General features: G+C 45.0%; 1 protein-coding gene across 1 annotated transcript in view; it reads right to left on the bottom strand.

Annotated features, from left to right (window-relative positions):
- DDB1 (damage specific DNA binding protein 1) overlaps positions 1 to 22,240 on the bottom strand; it is a 38,373-nt gene that overhangs the window by 11,453 nt on the left and 4,680 nt on the right. The window contains exons 2-17 of the mRNA XM_066583177.1: positions 17,786 to 17,934; positions 17,206 to 17,322; positions 16,767 to 17,103; positions 14,652 to 14,749; positions 14,384 to 14,542; positions 10,744 to 10,827; positions 6,432 to 6,548; positions 6,255 to 6,357; positions 5,992 to 6,067; positions 5,795 to 5,903; positions 3,353 to 3,531; positions 3,116 to 3,279; positions 2,928 to 3,035; positions 2,488 to 2,695; positions 896 to 991; positions 673 to 784 (exon numbers count right to left, since the gene is read on the bottom strand). Of these exons, the coding sequence (XP_066439274.1) occupies positions 673 to 784; positions 896 to 991; positions 2,488 to 2,695; positions 2,928 to 3,035; positions 3,116 to 3,279; positions 3,353 to 3,531; positions 5,795 to 5,903; positions 5,992 to 6,067; positions 6,255 to 6,357; positions 6,432 to 6,548; positions 10,744 to 10,827; positions 14,384 to 14,542; positions 14,652 to 14,749; positions 16,767 to 17,103; positions 17,206 to 17,322; positions 17,786 to 17,934 (2,216 nt within the window). The remainder of the gene's footprint in view (positions 1 to 672; positions 785 to 895; positions 992 to 2,487; positions 2,696 to 2,927; positions 3,036 to 3,115; positions 3,280 to 3,352; positions 3,532 to 5,794; positions 5,904 to 5,991; positions 6,068 to 6,254; positions 6,358 to 6,431; positions 6,549 to 10,743; positions 10,828 to 14,383; positions 14,543 to 14,651; positions 14,750 to 16,766; positions 17,104 to 17,205; positions 17,323 to 17,785; positions 17,935 to 22,240) is intronic.

Below are 22,240 nucleotides of genomic sequence, written 5' to 3'. Positions count from 1 at the left end.
AAGACTGATCCACGGGAAACTTGCTCACTTGATTTTACGCTGCACTTCGAGGTCACGTCTAATTTTCATACAGAGAAGCTCCAATCGTGAAAGAGCTGGTGTCTCTACTATAGTGGCCATTCGGTGTGAATTGATATATTGATACGCCATAGATAGAGATGAGCGAACGTACTCGCTAAGGCAAACTACTCGAGCGAGTAGTGCCTTATTCGAGTACCTGCCCGCTCGTCTCTAAAGAGTCGGGTGCAGGTGGGGGAGAGCGGTGAGTTGCAGGAGTAAGCAGGGAGGAGCAGGGGTGAGATTGTGAGAGAGAGATTCCCCCCTCCCCCCGTTCCTCTCCGCTCTCCCCCGCAGCTCCCCATCAGCACCCGAATCTTTAGAGACGAGCGGGCAGGTACTCACATAAGGCACTGCTCGCTCGAGTAGTTTGCCTTAGCGAGTATGCTCGCTCATCTCTAGCTATAGATAATTATTAATACCAAACATTGAAATGATAGTAACATGTATGTATGACATATAAAATGCCCGATAACAAACCTCTTGATAGAGAATCAGCCCTCTGACCATTATCGCTGTGTAGAGGTCTACTTTACCACTGTATGACCAGTTCTTGTTTAACTGCAACATCTACCTTTTCCATTATACGATGCTGACAGTAGTATTTCCACTGACCTGAGTACTGGCACTGGGTCGGAGTGGAGAGCTGCCTCCACTAGCATCTTGCACCTCCGTTCGGCTGGAAAGCACTCCGAAACATTGTGATACCTCCTGGTAACAAATCTTCCTGCAAAAAACAAGACTCATAGTTAAGAGTACGAATGTTTATACCATTTCTTAAGAGTCATGATGAGAGATCAATAAATCATGTCAACTGTCGTCTTCACTGCAAACCCACCTGGGAGACTCGTACAGAGGAACTGTGCGGATATGAAGCTTCTGTATTTCATCAATCGTTCCGATGGTGAGTGTGCTGTTATTCGCTAGGGCCAAGCTGTAAATAACAGAAATGGTTTAAAAGAATCGGCATAGAACTTATTTTCATACATAATGTCCTAAAAGATGTTTTCCATGGAAATACTATTGATGATTCATCCTCAGCATAAAATTATCAATAGTTGATCAGAAGGGATCCTCCGCTCGGGACCCTGGCCAATCAGTTGTCCGAGGAGCCTGCTGTCAGCGCCGGTATACACTGGGGTATAAAAGTGTAAGCTGCAGCTGCAACCCCTTTATAGTGGCCGGCGCTTGTATCTGCAGGCTGGGGTGTAATTGTTATTGTAAGCTGTAGTTACAAGTGCTGGCCACTACACAAGTATTTTAAGGATAAGTCACCAATAGTATTGTCCTGGAAAACCCCTTTAAAAACTATTTTAAAGTATTTTACAGTAATTTTAGCAGGAAATTTCTCATCATTTTTTGCTTGGTGCTGATTTGTGCTAATTGGGGCAGGCTGTGGATAGAATCAGTCTCCTTCCCCTTCTGGCAGTTGACAATTTAATCCTTTTCTTACTTTCTCTACAGAGACTCTCTGCTCCTTCTCTGACATGTAAACATAAAGCCATTTCCATTGGCTGCATTGCAGTGAACATGCGTTTCCCTCTTGGTGCTGAATTGTGCTGCTGGGTGCAGACTTTGGATCGTTTCAGTTTCCTTTCCCCTCTGGCAGCTGTAAACATAATCCCTTCTTTCTTCCACTACAGAACCTCTGCCTATTTCTCTGACAAGCAGGCAGACAGACATTTCTATTGGCTGCTCTGCATTGAACAGAGGATCACAATGTAGTGATTTGGCAGTGGGGATAGTGACTGAGCATGTGTGTCCACCAACACTCAGCTTATTTGGTGGGCGTGCACATTGCTATACACTTTGAACACCAGGTGGCGCAATACTATAAGCAAATGTCACAACTTTTCACTGGATTATATTTTTAACAGTATGTAAATGGAAAACATTGTTCACTGTTTATGATACAAATGAAGATGATATTTAAAGTGACCTTCCGGTTTCGGAACAAAGTTCTGTTTCAAGGCAGAAATGTACATTACCCACTGTCATTCTCTGCTGCCCCTGAAATCCACTGGTTTTGGGCCCAGTTTCCAGCTGTCAAAGAGGACTGCAGCAGTGTTCTGACTATCAAATGTGCACTGCTCTCTGACTGGCCAGTGCTGATCACATGAGTAGCTTTGGCCAATCAGAGAGCAAGTATAGTAGCATTAGTAGCCTATGTGGAGAAATAGGTAGTCTGAAGATTGCGTCAGCCATTTTGGACAGGACCCAGAAGCAGTGGATCATAGGAATGACAGATAACTGCAGGCAATGCACCCTCCTGCCCCTCCAGTCCCGGGACAGTTTTGTCTAAACATCAGATGGGTCGCTTTAATTGTGGGACAATTACTTTAATAAACCAACTGAAACAATATAAGCCCCAAACCAATTCACACACAAGACAATAAAACAAACTATAATCCAACTAAAAACATGACTTGCCTATCAGGATAACCTTCAGAGTTCAGGGGACACATATAGTTGACCTCTTTCAAGTTAACATTAGAGAAGACCAGCTTATGATTGCTGCTGTAGATGACGGTAGGCCGGTCAGAACAGGCAAATACATTTGTTGTGGATAGAGATCGGAAAGTCCTCAAAACGGTGGGCTGTGTCCCCAGGGTCACCTTCTTTCTGTCACTCAAAAGACCTGAGAAGAGAGAGGGATATGACTTCAATAAGGCCCCTGCACACTAGTGTATTTTGGGCCATGTGCAGTCCATGCCAATCCAGAACTTGGCCCCATTATATGCCTAGGAGGACAGGCAGATTGACAATTTTCTCTAATGCGAGATGCACCCGAGTCTCTTGGGCGCAACTCGAACACATAGCTAGTGTGAACCTAGCCTTATACTGAAGTTACTTCCAAGTAGATCACTAACCTGTTTCTGTGTTGAGGCTAAAATAGAAGAGCGCCCCATCCCCCAGTGCACACAGCAGGTAGTGACTGTTTTCGAATGATGTCATGAGAATGGACCTTGGGATAATCTCTGAAGTCATAAAAAAAGAATGACACATTATCTACAGATTACGCTACAAACCAAAGTACCAAGTTCCATTTCTGACTTACCTCCACCCAGCATCTCTTTGTGCAATAACTGAAATCCAGGTAAACTAAGGATTCGTGAGGAGATATCTGTCCACAAGCCAATTGCGCAAAGTGTGGACATGGCATCACTGCCGCCCAACGGAGTGACATCCAGGCAGGCAACTTCATGTTCCATTTCAGTACAACTGTTGGGAAAGGAGGGATTCTGATTAATGAGCAGAGCCATCAAGAGACAGAGCGCCCATTAATCTGTCTTACCTGATCTGTTTCAGCTCCCCAGGTTGGATTTCCAGGTAGTAGAGGACTCTGCCGACTGCAAGCAGTACTTGGCGGCTGTTGCAGGAGCAGACGCTGACTTTACGACCTTGTGGCTCTTTCCATTCACTAACCAGGTTTTGTGGGTCCTGTGATACAAGTCGCACTGAGGCTGATGTGATCTGAAAAACAGAAATCAACACAAAGTTGCATAAAAAAAAACTTTGAAATTTTAATATGTGCAGGTAGATGACTGCAAACAATGATGAGACTTCATATCAGCACTGAACCATATGTAACAGCCTTAGGTCTTATTAAACCTAACTAAGTAGTGTTCTATATAATAAATAATCCTGAAAACAATTGCGACCTTAAAGGGGTTGTTCCGTTTTGCTGCAAGAAGCAGACGGAGTCTTACTGAAGTAAATGTAAGTCAGCCTGCAGTACCAACCAGAGCCACTGCACGATATATGGAGCTGTCTGTTTCCTGCAGTAAAACAGCTAGATGTGGGACAAACCTGTTAAACCCTTCCCGACAAGTCATACATGTACAGTGTACCTCAGGGGTCTATTTATAGTGCGTGCTCAGAACTCCATACACGGCTGGTGTTGGTTGCCTTTGACAGCCAACACCCACCTGCTATAAATATGACTTCCATGTTTCCCCGAAAATAAGACCCTGTCTTATATTATTTTTGTGTCAACAGAGGAACCAAATCTTATTTTTGAGGAAGATCTTATTATACTTACCTAGCAGACTCTGTCTACATCCTTCCCACTGCCCTTCACCGCTCCGACACACTTCCCGCAGTCCTCAGCTGCTCATACAACATCACGTCCTGGTTACAGGATTCATAAATCCCGCCTCCAGGAATCTATGGCTGCGATTGGTACTTCGACCACTGCTCAGTCAATCAATGCAGCGCAGGATGAACCAATGCGATGGCTGTGATCGGTTCATCCTGCGCTGCATTGAATGGCTGAGCAGCGGTGGAAGAACCAAACAGCCATGGCGTTGAAGAGGTGGGATTTACGAATTGGCTGAGCCGCAGCCTGTCGCAGGCATCGCATTGGTTCATCCAGCGCTGCATTGATTGGCTGAGCAGCAGTCGAAGAACAAATCACAGCCATCGCTTCCTGATAGGATTTATGAACCCTGTAACCAAGAGGTGGTTGTAAATTCCTATTGGCATTGTATAGGAGTCTCACATGGCCTTTCTGTAAGGAGATCGCAGGGAGTTGTCCAGGTGTTATGGCAGCCAGAGGCATTCTGCCATGGGCGAGCGCCTATACAGAAGAGCCTGTGGTTCATCTTAATAGAATGTCTGTGGGAATACAGTATAATACAATATACTGTATATTACAGTATTGCGTTATACTGTATAAGCAATCAAACAATCGCTAGTTCAATTCCCCTGTGGGGGTCTTAAAAGTTAAAATGAGTGAAAATTTTTAATTACTGTAAAAAAATATTAAACGTTAAAAAACCCTATTCCAAGTCATCATGACAAAAAATGTTTAAAAAAAATGTATCGCTTCCATAAAAGTACAATTAAAATAACATTATTATTCCAGCACAGCGAACTCTATCAAAACAAAACAGCACACAGAAATGCAGGCATTGCGCATTTTTGGTCACCTCAACTCTAAGAAAATAAATAAGAGTTCAAACCTTTCAAAAAAAATCCCATAACCCCATCGACAGAAAGAAAAAAAAAATATGGACATCAAAAGATGGTAAAAGAAATTTTTTTTTGTTTCTTTTTAATTTAACACTACATTTAAAAAAAAAAAAAAGAAAACTATACAAATTTGGTAATGTTCCAATCGTACTGACCAACAGAATAAAGAGAACATGTCATTTTTTTTACTGCAATGTAAACGTTATAAAAGCAATCCCCCCCACCCCACCCCAAAATGATGCACACTGCCTTATTTTTCACCATTTCTCTCCTCTGACATTTTAAGTTTCCTTATACCTTATGGCATCATTGCAAAATACAATTTGATCTGCAAAAACCAAGCCCCCATGTAGCTATGTCACTGGAAAAACAAGAGCGCGAGATGAAAACGAAAAAACAAACAAGGTCTGCAGCAGAAGGGGTTACGCTACATACTCTATATACCATATATTTCTATATACGTACAGCATATATTTTACCTCTCTTCTTCACCTTTCAACAACCACAACGTTTAATATTTCTGACTGACTTAGCTTAGGGGGTCTTCCAGGCCCCACTATGTGATTAAAGGGGAAGGCCCCTTTGATTATGCTGTCGGTATTGAGTATAGAAAGTGTTGAGAAACGCTAACTGGTCATTGGCTGGTATGTGGGGTTCTTTTTCTTCAAGAACTGCGCTGCTATCTACGCAACTGCAATAAAACTAGTGACGGGGTGAGAGCTACAAGTCCTTCTTTATTTCTGGACATCTGCCATTCTGTTACCTGAATGAGTTGTTGATGTGCGACATTCCCACAGAAAAAAGTTTGCTGATCATCCACAAAGCCTGCGAGGTCCGTTTCTTCCACTTCTTCCCCCGACAATGTCAAAACCCTGCAAGACAACTGGAGGTTATTAGGGCCAAATACAGTCTGTGATGAGTTACCCGCTGCATAACCGACTACTTCAGTTCATTACGCACCTCGTCTGTCCCACAAAGGACAAAACCAACGTATCGTCTGTCTCACGACTGGCAGCAACCCGGAGCGGCCACAAACCTGACCGAGCAGAAAGTGGGGAAAAACAGAAAATCATTAAGTACCAGGAACATTTTTACTATTGACTATACACTGTACAGTAGTCTGATGGATCTGATGAGATCTGTCTGACCGCACACCATAGCAATCAGCAGAATTGTAAAACGCTAACAGAGCCGAGCTCCTTGTCTGCAAGTTTCAAGATTACCTTTGATCCCTGGTAGGTCGATGCTGGCGTGTTCATGGATACCAATGCCATTCCTGATAATTCGTAGTGAACCTTCCTTAAAGGCTCCGGAGCAAGTAACGAGCTGCAGAAAGAGAGTAGAAGTATAAAAAACTGTGTAGAGATATGATGGTAAATACATTAATATATTGATCTCACCTGTCCCTGACCCTGTCTCTCCAGGTCTACAACACACATGTCCACAATGGGGCCCAGGTTAGTAAAAGTTTCCATTGCCACGACATATGAGCCCTGCTCGTTGCTGTCCGCCGTAAGCTATGAAGAGACAACAATTATATGATGAGTGGTCAGGATGTCACAAGAGAAGTGTCAGCACTCACACAAACATATACATGAAATAGCAGATATAAATCCCCATACGCAGATATATGCATAAGCCAACCCATAGAGCTGATGAAGTGGGTTTCCTGTCAACGACATATTTATTAGGTATAGTATCAATGTCTGATCTGTAGGGGTCCAACCGCTGGGATCTCCACCAAAGTGCTAGAACACTTGGTAAAGCCTCAGCAACCTGAGGACTACAAATCAATACGTCAGCTATGGTATTAGGTACGAAAACCTCTGCTGTCTAACACTTTAAAATATTGCATTAGAGAATCCTGATAAAGTCTGTTCCACTAACAGGGTAGAAGTTATATTAGGAGTCGTGATTTACGCCGCTGTCCCTCAGATCCCGTTTTCGGTCTTCCAATATGGCCTCTACAGTTTCCGGACGCACGCTGGGCATTGCTAGTGTCCGACTACCCATGCACTACACCTGCTCACTGACTGGTCAGTGCTGCTGATCTGAGCCGCTCTGGCCAATCAGAAAGTAGCAGAGAGTGCCTCAGACTACTAATATACTGGTAGCACCACCACCTTGGAAGAACGAAGAGGGGCCAGGAAACCGCAGATAGAGGGGACCGTGACACAAAGGACATACAGCAGGCAGTATCACTCCCCCTCGGGGCAAATTATATCCTTGGGACCAAAGCGTCCCTTTAAGAGAGAAGGGTTTTTAAATTCAGGACTCTCAACTCTGTTTCAAGAAAGCCCGACATGTCCATAGCATTATATGAACGGGACTTTGATTGCAATGGGCACTTTGCTATACTTCATTTCCTCTGTGGGGAGACCACAACTGCTGGCATATGAGCTCACAAATACAACTGATCATTACAGAACATCAAAAGGGACAATTCTGATATAAAGGGATTGTTAAAAGCTCACAACTCCTTTAAGAACCAGGGTCAAAGTTGGCAATAACTAAACTACTAGTAATTATTAGGAAATTATAGTAACGGTGTTTCTAGCCACACAGCTGTGCTACAGACCCATCACACACACACACAGCACTGCTACATGCACATCACACACACACACACAGCACTGCTACATGCACATCACACACACACACAGCACTGCTACATGCACATCACACACACACAGCACTGCTACATGCACATCACACACACAGCACTGCTACATGCACATCACACACACAGCACTGCTACATACATTGTTCATCCCATACAACAGGGATTAAAAGCAGCCAGCACTGGAGATGAAGGACCTGTGAAGTCGTCACCGTCATGCTCCGCCCCTGATCACATGACTCTGACACTCATCCCGAGTGAATAACTTACATGCTCCGCCCCTGATCACATGACTGTGTCGTCATCAAAAGTCCTTCTTCGCCAGTGGAGTCACATGCTTCGCCCCTGATCACATAGCGGTGACACGATCAAAGGTCCTGTATCCTTGTGCAGATTATAGGCAGACTCTTTGATCGTGTCCACCGCTCTGTGCTCAGGGAGCGAACAGCAATCCGGACAGCAGCCGTGTCCGTACAGAACCTGTGATGACGCCATAGCCATGTGATCAGGGGCGGAGAATATAACTCCTGCACTTGGGATGAAGGACATTTGAGTTTGTCACAGTCACGTGACCAGGGGCGGAACATGTAAAGGCCCATTTACACGGAGCGATGATCGCTCAAACAACAGTTTGAGTGACAGTTTTGAGTGATCATCTTTGTATAACTCTAAGCGAATACCGCCGCAATAGCTCGGAGAACAATGCAGCTGTTTTGTATATGCAAACAGCTGCTTTGTTCTCGCGGTGTCCCGCTGAGCTGCTAGCTCTGAGAAACAGCAGGAGCACTGACAGTTCCTTTGTTCTCAGGGCCTTCAGGTGGTATCCCGCTGGGAAATCCCAGCGGGATACTAGTTGAAAGAATGCTAGCAGCACTGGCAGCTAAGTAAATCAGCATGCGGCACTGATAAGGCTCATCACTAATTTCTAGTTGGCTAGAAATGAGCGATGAACGAACAGTGCACAATGGCAGAGCATTTAGACAGAACGATTAATGCTCAAAAGATAGCTTTTGAGCGATAATCGTTGTCTACACTAAGGTCATGTCGCATATCCATGTGCTGCCATACAGGGCCAAATACCATCGCTGCATAAAATGAACGATTATCATTGGCGTGCATTCCACCTATAAGGGCCTTAAAGGGGTTGTCCCGCGCCGAAACGGGTTTTTTTTTTTTTTTCAATAGCCCCCCCCCCCGTTCGGCGCGAGACAAACCCGATGCAGGGATAAAAAAAAAAACGGGTAGTACTTACCCGAATCCCCGCGCTCTGGTGACTTCTTACTTACCTTGTGAAGATGGCCGCCGGGATCTTCACCCTCGGTGGACCGCAGGTCTTCTGTGCGGTCCATTGCCGATTCCAGCCTCCTGATTGGCTGGAATCGGCACACGCGACGGGGTGGAGCTACGAGGAGCAGCTCTCTGGCACGAGCGGCCCCATTCAGAAGGGAGAAGACCGGACTGCGCAAGCGTGTCTAATCGGGCGATTAGACGCTGAAAATTAGACGGCACCATGGAGACGGGGACGCTAGCAACGGAACAGGTAAGTGAATAACTTCTGTATGGCTCATAATTAATGCACAATGTACATTACAAAGTGCATTAATATGGCCATACAGAAGTGTATAACCCCACTTGCTTTCGTGGGACAACCCCTTTAATGACTGTAAGCTTTAGGAGTTACCTAGACGATATTCCCAGAGCCAGTTTAGTGCTTGTAGTAGTCAAGACAATCAGAACTTCCATAAACCTTAAATGACAACAAAAACTAGGGGCGAGCAGTAAATTTCCAGTAGCACTGACTACCTGGCATCTGACCAAACAACCAGATGTGATTTCTAACCCACCAGAAACCAAGGGAGGATTTTTCAACTTTGCTTTCAAGGCTACGGAAGTCCCCATAACCAAAGCAGTTCATCTTTTTAAGCACAGCTCCGAAGAGAGGAAAGAAAGAACTCTTCTAGCAGCTGCCAAGCAGATTAGTATTGTAAAGCCTGGTCTGAAGAATTGCTTCCATTAAGGGATTTTCTAGACTTAACTTAAACTGGTCACCTCAAATCAGAGAGTCCAAGTGCTGCAGACTGCCAAAACTGGTGCCGTAGACGATTTCCAGGCTTCATGTATGAAGCAAAATGCGCTTCAAGAAAAACCTTGCACAGTCAATATATCACTAACTATTGATGGCGGTCATGCCCAAAAGAAAACTAGAGTGCAATGAAGCCACCTGGTGGCATAATGAAGATACTGCAGGCCAATATTAAAGGGGAATTTCCACGGTTGCATCCTAATTTACTCTGTTAGATCAAACAAACATAAAAGTCTTCAGTTCGAATCATTAAAAAAAATGAAAAAAGCTCCCGTGTCCACATATCGCTGTTACAATGTTATGGTAACCCCTGATCTTTGTTTCCCCCTCCATCTAATGTGTTCTGTGCTAGTGAGAAGAAGCCAATTGTAGGATATCTACACGTTTCCTGCAGTGGAAACCATGCAATAATAATCTTTATTTATATAGCGCCAACATATTCCGCAGCGCTTACCTGCAATGAAAGTGCGTCAAAATCCTCTTGCAAGTAGCGTGGATAGTGCGCATCCCTTTCACGCTCTACATGGCTTGATACGATCCAGATCTATATTTTTAGTAGCCACCTTGCCTGGTATTACAGCTCAGTCGCATTCACTTGAAAGGAACAGTGCTGTAGCGAATTAATATAACAGGTACTGTGGCTACTAAAACTACATAGCTGTGCTGTATAGAGCGATGTAAGCAATGAAAAGGATTTGGCCTTCGCTGGAGAACCTTGGCTTGTTGAAACAGCTAATCCGCAAAGGAGCCAAAAGTTGGACCCCCGCTGATGCGAACCACAAAACCCTTTCCAATGCCTGATTCAGAAGAGGATCCAGAGAAGACAATGGACATATCAGATTACACCATTTGCCATTATTTTCTAGCTAGATGTTGTATGTTTTGCACAACACCATTGAATAACTGTATTGCCGGCCTTATAAAGCACTTCAGCAGAGGCAAATTGTGGTCACCGAAATGCCTCCTAAAACGTACAGCACACTTCACTGTTTCCAGACCATCAGCTTACCTTCACCAGTTGGGAATCTCCAAGTCGAGAGCCTACAAACACTACTCCATTATCCAGGTAAGTGAGGCATTCTGCAATGGAGGTCTGTAACAAAAAACAAACCTAATTTATAGAAATGTTCCCAATTACAGTGTATGAGAAAAGTCAGGTATTACCCCATTTTCCAATTTAATGTTAGACCTCGTACGGTCGAGATTTCCCTGCATAGCTCCAATGTCAGGCGAGGTACGCCATGTTTCTATCACTACGCAGGACAGAGCTCCGATGTGGGAGTCTGTTCTGCATCAGTATATTACACTATGCAGGACAGCGCTCCATTGTCCTGCATAGTGTAACATACAGATGCAGAACAGCCTCAGACATTAGAGCTCTGTCCTGCATAGTGTTAGTAACATATGAAAATACATTGTATGCAGTTATAGGATGGCGCTGCATGAGAGATAGAGATAAGAGACACAGAGAGAGATATCAGAGAAACTAGAAATGAATAGAGTCTTACTATATAAATGTCTGTTATCTACTCATATATTTACCGGATTATTACAAATGTTCTTCCCGATGTGAAACACTCATAACGCACGTTTAATTTTTTTTTTAAATTGCTAATAAAATCATCATAAGGGATAGTTTTTATGCGTTTCTGTAGGGTAATTCCAAGGAACCCACAACGCACTTTCCCACCCAAAATAAATAAGAGCTGGGGAGTGTGCGGGTGGCAGAGAACTTGGATTGGAAAGGGTTAACTTTCTGCCCACAGAAAATGAGGCCTAGATTACAGATTACCAGCTACTACATGTCTCATTAAAAGATGCTGGTACCTGTACATTACAAGGGTAAAAGGACATTCCACTTGCGGGTCGTTTTACGATTCCCCCAAGGGGTAACATCAGACCATCGGTGATTTTTACAAAACTTTGTACATTTGTTTGTTACTAGAATGTATATAAAAATCTCAATTTTCAGAGCTGCAGGGTCAAGAAATACAGGGGCTCAATTATCCAAAGTTCACCAAGAAACAATATTTGATCATTCATATCTCAGAAACAATGTAGCTTGTAGGAAGGATGTGCGGGGGTCATTCTCTTCATAAGAATTTGTAGATTTCTAAACATTTTCTTTCAAATTTTCTTTTTTTTGGGGGGGGGGGGGGGGGGGGGTTTGGGGGGGGCAGAGTCACTCCCGAGAGAAAGCTGAAAGAAAAAATGGTATCACTACAGCATGTATCCACATAAGGTTTTTAATATAGAACCGGTCAAGAAACAATGTCAAACAAGAACTTCTTTTTGTTTTCTTGTTGTTTAACATTGTTTATTTGAGTGGATCTTTATTAGAGACCTAATGTGGACACACGATGTTGTAATACCAAAAAAAACTATATATACGCCTCATACGCTGAAGTTTCTTATCGCAACATTTTCAGAAATCGATCTTTGTAAGAAAAAAATTTGACCTCTTTCACAGGGGCGATAAAATTGCACGATTATCGCGAGATGCAAAAGAGAGAAGAAAAAAAGCAGATTTATGAAACCGATGGTTTCCTCCCCGTTAGCAAAGCTTTCACTGATGCGACGTTCTGAGAATAAAAAAATTGCGGCGTGCTCTGTCTGCGGTTTCCAATTTTTTTTATCTCCCATGTTTTCCTCTGGAGCCTCTTTGTTATCGCATCATAACGCACAAACTTGTGCTGTGATGCAATGCAATTTTAACTTCAGAAAGTTCTATTGACTTTCGCAATAATTTTTTTTTTTAATTATTACGGGCGGCAGCGATGCGATATTATTCTCGAAAAAAAAAACGAACATATTTGATGCTCAAAAATCACAGGAAGAAAGACGCGATCACCTTTACTGACAATAAAATAATGCATCTTTTAGGATGGATTCCACTGAATTCCATTTTCTGTGTGATTAAGTGTCCCACAATCCGATCAAAGTCCTCAGTCAGTAATTGCACACTACAACCTAGGATTTTACCGGGACCGAGGCTCAATGGAAGAGAATCACAAGCAAGAAATGACATGATTGTCTGGCTGAACAAGTTGAATGTCCAAAAGCAGATTTCTCACCCAGTTCATGTTTTGAAGCATATTCTGGTGTATCTCATACCACTACAATGGTTCTCAGTATAGCGTTGGCCACCATCCAGAAGTTTATACTCAAAAACTCCAAAGAACACCTCCCTGAAGTTTTGTGGTTGAACAATTTCAATGTATGGGCTTATATATACTGTATATACTCGAGTATAAGCCTAGTTTTTCAGAACATTTTTCTGTGCTGAAAAAGCCCCCCTCGGCTTATACTCGAGTCAGGGAAGGCTTAAAAAAGAAAAACCTCTATACTCACCTCCAAGCCAGTGTGTGTGTCTCCGGCGGCGGGGCGTCAGGCTGCTTGAATTCTCTCTGCTGTTATCTCCCACCATCCTCTTTGCTCGGCCCTGTCATCCCCCGCCATCAGCACTTTGTAAGTAAGAGCTGTGATTGGATCGAGCGTCAGCCAATCACAGCCGGTGCTCGATCACTCACAGCCAATCAAGCTGCTTTAGAATTCTCCCTGCTGTCATCTTCTTGCTCGGCTGGCGCTTAATCCAATCACAGCACTTACTTAGGCCACCTGCAGACAGCCGGGTCAGATTCGGCTGTCAGAGTTCTCGCCGCGGGACCCGAACGCCTGCAGAGAGCAGCGCTTCACTCACCTGCTCTTGCGGCCCCGGCTCTTTCATGTGCCGGCGCATGCGCAGGGCGGAGCCGGTGAGTGAGAAATAGAGCATGCCGCAATCCTATGGCAGCTTCCAGGGGCGGAAATTCCGCGGGAAATCCCGCTGCGGAAATTCCGCCCGTCTGCATGCGGCTTTACACAGCACTGACAGAGCCGAGCAGAGAGGACGACGGGGGATAACAGCGTGGAGAATTCAAGCAGCTTGTCGCACAGACGCCGGCTGGCAGTTGAGCATGGAGGGTTTTTTTTACCTAGTATATACTCGAGTATAGCTCGGCTTATACTCGAGTCAATACGTTTTCCAAGTTTTTTGTGGTGAAACTTATTGTCTCGGCTTATACTCGGATCGGCTAATACTCGAGTATATACGGTACACATATATAGATAGCAGCAAACATTTCTGCAGCTTTCTCTCTGCAGTGGCTCACTTCCAAGAGATTTGAAATTTTTGTTTGAATTTTACTTTAACTTTCATTGAAACTACATTGTTAGGACAAATGTTATAAGTCTACATGTATATTATCATGAAGAGAATGCCCGCTCGCACATCCTTCCTACACCCAATAGTTTCCAAGATATAAATCAGCAAAAATTATCGAAAAGCTGACCGCCTTACCCTGTATCTTCTGACCCCATAACCTAATGAGTCTGAAAACAGAGATTTTTTAAATATACATTCTAGTAATAAACAAACGTGCAACGTTTTGTAAAAATAAGAGATGGTCAGATGTTACCCCATGGGCGATTTGTCCTGCAAAGACCCTGATAGCAATCCTTATGGAAACTGGAATGGCTTTCTGCAGATGAATAAATAATACTTGTATATGGTCTGCTGGATTTATCATTTCTTCCATATTGATCATTGGAAGACTCTAAGTCAGGCAACGGTTAAAACATACTAGAAGTGACCACTAAACCCATCTTACCTCCCCCAACAGCTCCACTCGGAGGTCCATCAGAGTGACGCTTCCATCCATCTGCTCCTCCTTTTCCAGCAGCAGCATAAACAAGCGTCCTTCCATGTCTCCGAGAAGATACCGGGAGCCATTGACATCCACACGATTGTGACACACAATTGTACTTTGCTGCAAAAAAAGAAAAAAAACTATCCTGTTCCAATTATACCATTCACAAATTGAGATAGAAAGGTCACGTTCATCTGAGCCCCTTTCAGGGAGTCTACAGACGGCTCACCTTAATGATTGGAGGAGCTATTGCCAAGTACTTTTCCCCGTTGTGGTAAGTTATAGATTCTTGACCTATTATAATGGCTCCTCCAAATGGCTCCGGAACTGAGAAAGCGAGACATAAATCAGGTTACGGATTAAGGCCACATTATGATATATGTACAGTATATTATGCTTAAAGGGGCTTTTCAAGTTATATTAAAAAAGGTAGGAAATGCTTAAAAATAAACTAAGTTATACTCTTTGTTCCAATTCCATGCCGATCTAGCACCGCTGCTCCAGGCCTCAGTGCCTCGTTTACTTGGGTTGCAGTGATGACGGTCAATAGAGATACATGACTGCTGCAGCCAATCAGTGGCCTCAGCGGGATACGGCCAGTGATTGGCTGCAGCACCCACATGTATCTACAGAATGTGACTGCTGCAGCCATGTAAACAAGATGGGCAGTCAGGATGGCAGCTGCGGTGATTTGATCGCAGAGGATCAGAGTGGCAAGCATACCTTTGTTTTATCTTTAACCATTTCCTGCACTCCCCCTTTTTTTACCATAGAAAATTCCTTTAAAAGGAATTTTCAATTATTCAAGTCCCAGTTCTGGAACCTCCTCGATCAACTGAGCACAAGACTTGTGGTTGTTCAGGAAGTCCAGCATTTTAAAAGCAAGGTTTGATCCCGAGTCCCCCAGTTTCAGGGGTAAAGGTACAGGCAATCTCCATTACAGTCCACGGGACACAGAGTTGCGCAGATGGTCACATGTTCTGTATATATCTAATACCTGTGTGCGATATTTTCTTTTAAGGGGTTGTCCCTGGGGCTGACTGCTGGGTCCACAACCGATTGAGAGAACTGGGGTCCAAAGCGTTCCAAAATGAATGGAGCAATGGTCACACATGTGCATCACTACTCTATTCATTTCAATGGGACTACACGAGATAGGCCGCCTGCACACGGGCATATTTGCATTGCGGAATCCGGGGCACATGTCCGCCTCTGGATTCTGCAGCAAATACCGCCCATGGCATGTTATGGAAAAGCGCTTTTTCCTGCAAATGAGTGGAAATCAATTGTGATTTTCTGCTCACGGGAGGAACCGCAGCATGCTCTATTTTTGAGAACTCAATGGACGCCGTCCAACTCACGGCCCTTCCTCAATTAAAGTGCGGAAAGGTCACAGAATCCGCGTTATCACCTAGCGACAGCGTGGGAATATTTGTACTGCGCATGTTCGACAGCTCGCTGGCCGGAGCATCCGCAGTACAGAAGAAAGAGGAAAATGGCAGGTACGAGGGGTCACCGACTGGGCACAGGGTCGAATTCTGATGCGGGATCCCGCATCCGGAATCTGACCTGGTTGTGTGCAGCTGGCCATAGTTTAAGCCCTTGGACATCTCAAGCAGTCCCATGGAAACGATTGGAGCAGTGCTGCACATATGCTACCATTCCTCCATTAACTGGGGGATGATTCAGACTCCCATATTCCTAATCAGCAACGGTCCCAGCAGTCAGATCTCTAATGATCAGTTACTCATCCTCTATTAACAGGACAAAGAAATAACTTAAAAGGGGTTTTCTATCCTCAGCATAAGTCATCAATAGTTAATTGGCTGGGCTCAGGACCCTGGCTTATCAGCTGTTCCGAAGCCCGCTGTTACCATTGAAGCACACAGTATGGAGTGGAAGCAGATCGCTCTGACTTCTGTGTAGTGGCCGGCACTGGCAATTGCAGGTACAGCTGTCATTGATTTTAATAGGAGCTACTGCTCCTGCAATTATAAGCACCTGCCCCTACACAGATGTCGGAGCTGTCTGCTTCCTCTCCGTGTCTTTGCTGGTAACAGTGGGCGCCAGAACAGCTGAATGCCAGGGTCCTGAGCAACAGAACCGAACCAATCAACTATTTATGACCTAGGTCACCCTAAGAAAAAAAATAAAAATAAACGTTAATGTTGGTGGTACAACCCCTTAAAGGGCTTTTCTAAATAGTTATCTCTGGGGTTGTGACTACTGGAAAACCAGAGCACAAACCCAATTGGAGTGAACTGGCAAATCTTTTACTTCTCCTCTGCAACCCATTTTGTAGTCTCCAATGTTTGCTGCAATATTGTGTAACCTCTATTAGTACCTGCGATCACCATAGACGCCTCAGCCTCCACGTTCTCCTGCTTCCACGGACCTTTACTGAACTCTTTTTCCCTGAGGGAGACCTCATAAGTTTTTACGTGGCGGCCTTGCGGATCTTGGTACACAAAGCAAATAGTGGGAGCTTGACAACTGTACAAGAACTTGACGTCGATAACATGCAGCTCTTCCAATCGGATGTTGAATGCTTTTAACTCCTTATTGTCTCTCTCGAGGGGGATTACTTTGAATAGACCGTCGTACAGACGCAATCCGATCATGCGGCAATCTGGATCAATAATTCCAATGATTCCCGTTTCAGACGGCCGGCCAATGCGATCCTGGGTGAAGCAGAAGATAAGAATTTAGGAACAGAAATAGGAAAAATGTCTCATAATACCATATAAAATGATTAGAAATGGCAAATCTGCTCTCGGCATTACCTGTACATTGCCATGTGCGCGGGTTATGATATCAATGCTGTCTCCAGTCTGCTTATATTCAAGGATGCAGGCGTTGTACTTAGCGGTCAGTACAAAAAGCAGATCTTTACTCTCACCCTGGGCAGAAGCAAGGAAACGTCATTTATTACTAGAGTCAAAAATTACAATTTTATGAATTCCATTGGTTTATGTTTTACTGATAAGGGATCGCTGATATCTGCATTAGGGCTTTCTGTTTAAATTCCGTCTCTCTGTTCCATTTTCGGAACCAAAAAATGAATTTAAACAGAATTAAGCGTTTCCATTTTTCTGCTCCAAAAACAGGATGGAATTTAAACGTACATCCCTAACGCAAATGTGAATGATCCCCTATCTATGTAAAGTCTTTACAGGATCAGACCTTACGACCCATTGAAAAAAAAACGGTCACCAAGACACGATTCTTTTCGATCTGAGAGATATCTTATCATACTGGATGCTCGGTAGCACTGCTCCAGCACATGGTGCCAAATATGCCAATCGGTTGGCCACGACACATCTACCATCTACAGACGCAACAAACGGCAATTAGTGCGGCTACCTTGGGTCTAAAGAGCTCCATTACAGCAATCTTGCCGTACATCCCGACCTCCTTTACAGGTCGCAGTCCCTCCGGTGTCACCACATAAATTTCAAGACGTGTATTCTTGGCTATCAGGAGATTCAAGTCATCTTCAGACGTGAAGTGTCCTGTTAGAAAGGGAGAATTCAATAAGGACGTTATTCAATTGCAATTATAAAAACATACATTTGGCTAAAACAGACCATTAATTGGTTCCTAATTAGATAAGAATATTTGTGATGCTAAATCCACATGAAGGATTGACTCCATATTAGATGTAAGTTTCTAGATCACTTCTGTCTGGATATGCTGTGCAGCAATTGGAGAGAAAAAAAAAAAGATGGTAGGTGGTCTGCCATTAGGCCGATAGTGGTGGTCTTCATTTAGCAGAGCTGCAGGCTTCAAACCTTAAGTCCCAGCATGTCTGGTATTTTACATTCTGGAAAGTGTCGCCTTATCGAATCGCTCCTGTAAGGGTACGTGCTCACATCCCAGTTTAAAGGGCTTGTACCAAGATTGTAAGTTATGTCCTATCCACAGGATAGGTATAACCTGCTGATTGGTGGGAATCTCTCTGCCTAGACCCCCGCTGATCCCCAGAACTCACTTCCCGTCATTGCAAGGGTCTCTTCTCCACCGGCAGTGACGTCAGCACGAAGGGATCTCGAGATCGGTGGGGGGTCTCACAGTTGATGGATAGGGAATAACATGCAATCTTGGTACAACCTCTTTAACTCCAACATGTACTTACAAGAGAATCTGCTGCTGAAAACTGAAGTTGTGGCACTTCTGTTGTGGATCCACACGAGGACCGGCCCACTGAAGTTGTGGCACTTCTGATGTGGATCCACACGAGGACCAGCCCACTGAAGTTGTGGCACTTCTGATGTGGATCCACACGAGGACCAGCCCACTGAAGTCGTGGCAGTTCTGATGTTGATCCACACGAGGACCAGCCCACTGAAGTCGTGGCAGTTCTGATGTTGATCCACACGAGGACCAGCCCACTGAAGTCGTGGCAGTTCTGATGTTGATCCACACGAGGACCAGCCCACGGAAGTCGTGGCAGTTCTGAGGTTGATCCACACGAGGACCAGCCCACGGAAGTCGTGGCAGTTCTGATGTTGATCCACACGAGGACCAGCTCACTGAAGTCGTGGCAGTTCTGATGTTGATCCACACGAGGACCAGCCCACTGAAGTCGTGGCAGTTCTGATGTGGATCCACACGAGGACCGGCCCACTGAAGTCGTGGCACTTCTGATGTGGATCCACACGAGGACCGGCCCACTGAAGTCGTGGCACTTCTGATGTGGATCCACACGAGGACCGGCCCACTGAAGTCGTGGCACTTCTGATGTGGATCCACACGAGGACCGGCCCACTGAAGTCGTGGCACTTCTGATGTGGATCCACACGAGGACCGGCCCACTGAAGTCGTGGCACTTCTGATGTGGATCCACACAAGGACCAGCCCACTGAAGTCGTGGCAGTTCTGATGTTGATCCACAGGAGGACCAGCCCACTAAAGTCGTGGCAGTTCTGATGTTGATCCACACGAGGACCGGCCCACTGAAGTTGTGGCACTTCTGATGTGGATCCACACGAGGACCGGCCCACTGAAGTGTGGCACTTCTGATGTGGATCCACACGAGGACCAGCCCGCTGAAGTTGTTGCACTTCTGATGTGGATCCACACGAGGACCAGCCCGCTGAAGTTGTTGCACTTCTGATGTGGATCCACACGAGGACCAGCCCGCTGAAGTTGTTGCACTTCTGATGTGGATCCACACGAGGACCAGCCCGCTGAAGTTGTTGCACTTCTGATGTGGATCCACACGAGGACCAGCCCGCTGAAGTTGTTGCACTTCTGATGTGGATCCACACGAGGACCGGCCCGCTGAAGTTGTTGCACTTCTGATGTGGATCCACACGAGGATCGGCCCCAATGTCATTCAATGTGGCTAATCTACAGCTTTTCAGAGCATGCTGCATATTCCACACGGCTTTCTTGTGATAGGGGTGTTAAACACCCCATTAACTTGTACTGAATGCAGGATGGCAGCACACTTGATGGCGTGAAATTGGAGGATATAAAATGGCTCCTTCATATGCGACAATGCTGTTTGCCAATTCTCACCCCCTCTCCGCTCATCATGCTGGAGACAAGGATTTATTATAAATGCTTGCATCCCAGATATTATAGTCATCACTGGAACTGTGACTGACTCAGACATCTAAGACAATGGAAGTTACCATCCTTGACCTCATTTGGTAACAATGTGTTCCAGTTTTCTTATATATTCTTAATTGTTTGGTTTAAAGAGCTTGTGCCTGAAAAATATTGTTTATAGTTACATCCGGTCAATAAGTATAAACACTTTTTGGAATTACACTTAATATTTTTTTTCTCTGTCCCCAAATATTCCAGGACTAATGTTAGAATAGCGCCACCCGCTGTGCCTATTCTGTGTCCACCTCAGTAACTGTTCCAAGGTGGTCGCACATGCTCAGACTTGCTTCCCTCTCAGCTCCGCTGGGTATGTGGGGGGATCCCTGGTGTGTTGAGCGGCTGCTGCTGTCAGAACAGAGTAGATATATGAAAACTGACGGAAAGAAAAAAACGGTCTCTGTTGCCCACGGCAACCAATCACAGAGACATTTTCATATTTGAAGAGCAGGAATGAAAGAAGAGTTCTGATTGGTTGCTATGGGCAACAAGGTGTCCGGGCTCAGACGGCCGTAATTCCTGGAGTGCCAATTGCCGATCACCATACATGTACCAGCTTGGCGTGCATGCACGTAATGTGTGCCAAGATAGAACATGCTGCGATTTTTCTTGCCGGCATTTTATTTGCGCAACTTGTGCGAGCGGCAACATGGCGCCTATGAGAGACTGGTACAGCATATTCTTCCCACAAAACCCGTACGCGGGATGCACTATAGCAGCACAGGGGTGTGAGCCCGGCCTACAGTTTCATAAATGTCCCCCATAGTGTAAAAAATTAGACTAAACAGTCTAAAAATACGCCGCACTTGTCATCCAGCGGAGACTTTGTGATAAATCTGGCGCTAAGCTTGTACCGTCTAAGTATCAGACAGTATTAGTAAATACGCTCCATTGTGTCTTAATAAGTGTAAATCCAAAAAACTTTATAACTCTGGGCAGGATTTAACTAGAAGTGTACCCTTTGTGGACGACTGCTATAAGGCTGGTGGAGGGCGGTGCGGGAGTTATTGGTAGCTTTCCTCCATGGCTTGCACTTCCCCTACATCGGTTCAGTGGTCATCTGGTTAAGGCCCTTTTACACACAACGATTATCGCTGAAAAGCCATCTTTTGATCAAATTGTTGCTTGTAAATGTGTGCCCATCGCAGGGTTCAGCTCAGCTGAAAACCCGTCATTCCTCATAAGAGGGACGGCATACTGTGTTCTCTGCGGGCAGCGCTGATAATATTCTTCCAGCAGCTGTCCCGCTTGAGAACAATAAAGATGTGTTTTGAGAACAGACCACCCGCTGTTCTCTAAATACATGCAAATGAAGCTAGTTAGCTACTAATGGGTTGATTAGCCCATTAGTACCTATGCAAATGATCACTCAAAACTGTCAGTTTCTGACGAATTTTAAGCGATCATCTGTGTGAGTAAACGGACCTTTAATCATTAGCTTTATCTCCATGTAAAAGGCCACTGGTCCTTTTATGTGTCACTTTGCTTTCCGACACGTACCCTCCCCTTTTTTTTTCTCCCTCTTTCTACTAACTCTTAATATGAACAATTGGATACTTTGTTAATTTGATGTTTAGTCTGGGTTCACACAGGGCGGAATCCCGCCGGAATCCCCGCGGTTTGGCCACAGCAAAAAACGCGAGATTTCCGCCGGGAGAACCGCCGCGGAAAAGCCTGCGGCGGCTTTGAGGCGGCCCAGCCGCTCACTCTTCTGCTGTGGCCGGCGCTCCCATAGAGGAGAGCGCGGCCGCAGCGGAAAGGAAAAATAAATAGACATGCTGCATATTGTAAAGCCGTGGCTGCAGTCGCCGCCGCCGTGGTTCCTGCCTGACTTACCGCAGCGGATTGGCCATCCCGTGTGGACGAGATTTCTGAGAAATCTCGTCCACATGGCTGGCTAATCCCGAGATTAGCGGCCGCAGGCGGATTTGCCACGGCGAAATTCCACGCGGAATTTCCGTGGCAAATCCGCTCTGTGTGAACCCAGCTTTAGAGAGCAAGGGGTGAATACACGGCGACAAAGTAACTGATTTTAACCAGCCAAACTAGATCCATTTTACCCAAAATAACACTAAAACCAAATGGGTCTCTGCCCCAGATGGACCCACGTGGCAGATGATATGGCATTTCCGTTTCTGCAGATCTCTTTTGCATCACGTCTTAACCAGGGATAAGTGGGTTTCACGTTTTCGGCGCTGCATGGGT

This window comes from Eleutherodactylus coqui, chromosome 11 (assembly GCF_035609145.1).
Source record: "Eleutherodactylus coqui strain aEleCoq1 chromosome 11, aEleCoq1.hap1, whole genome shotgun sequence".
Classification (NCBI taxonomy): Eukaryota; Metazoa; Chordata; class Amphibia; order Anura; family Eleutherodactylidae; genus Eleutherodactylus; species Eleutherodactylus coqui.
Note: the sequence above shows the minus strand (reverse complement) of the source record. Positions and strands in the feature narration are given on the sequence as shown.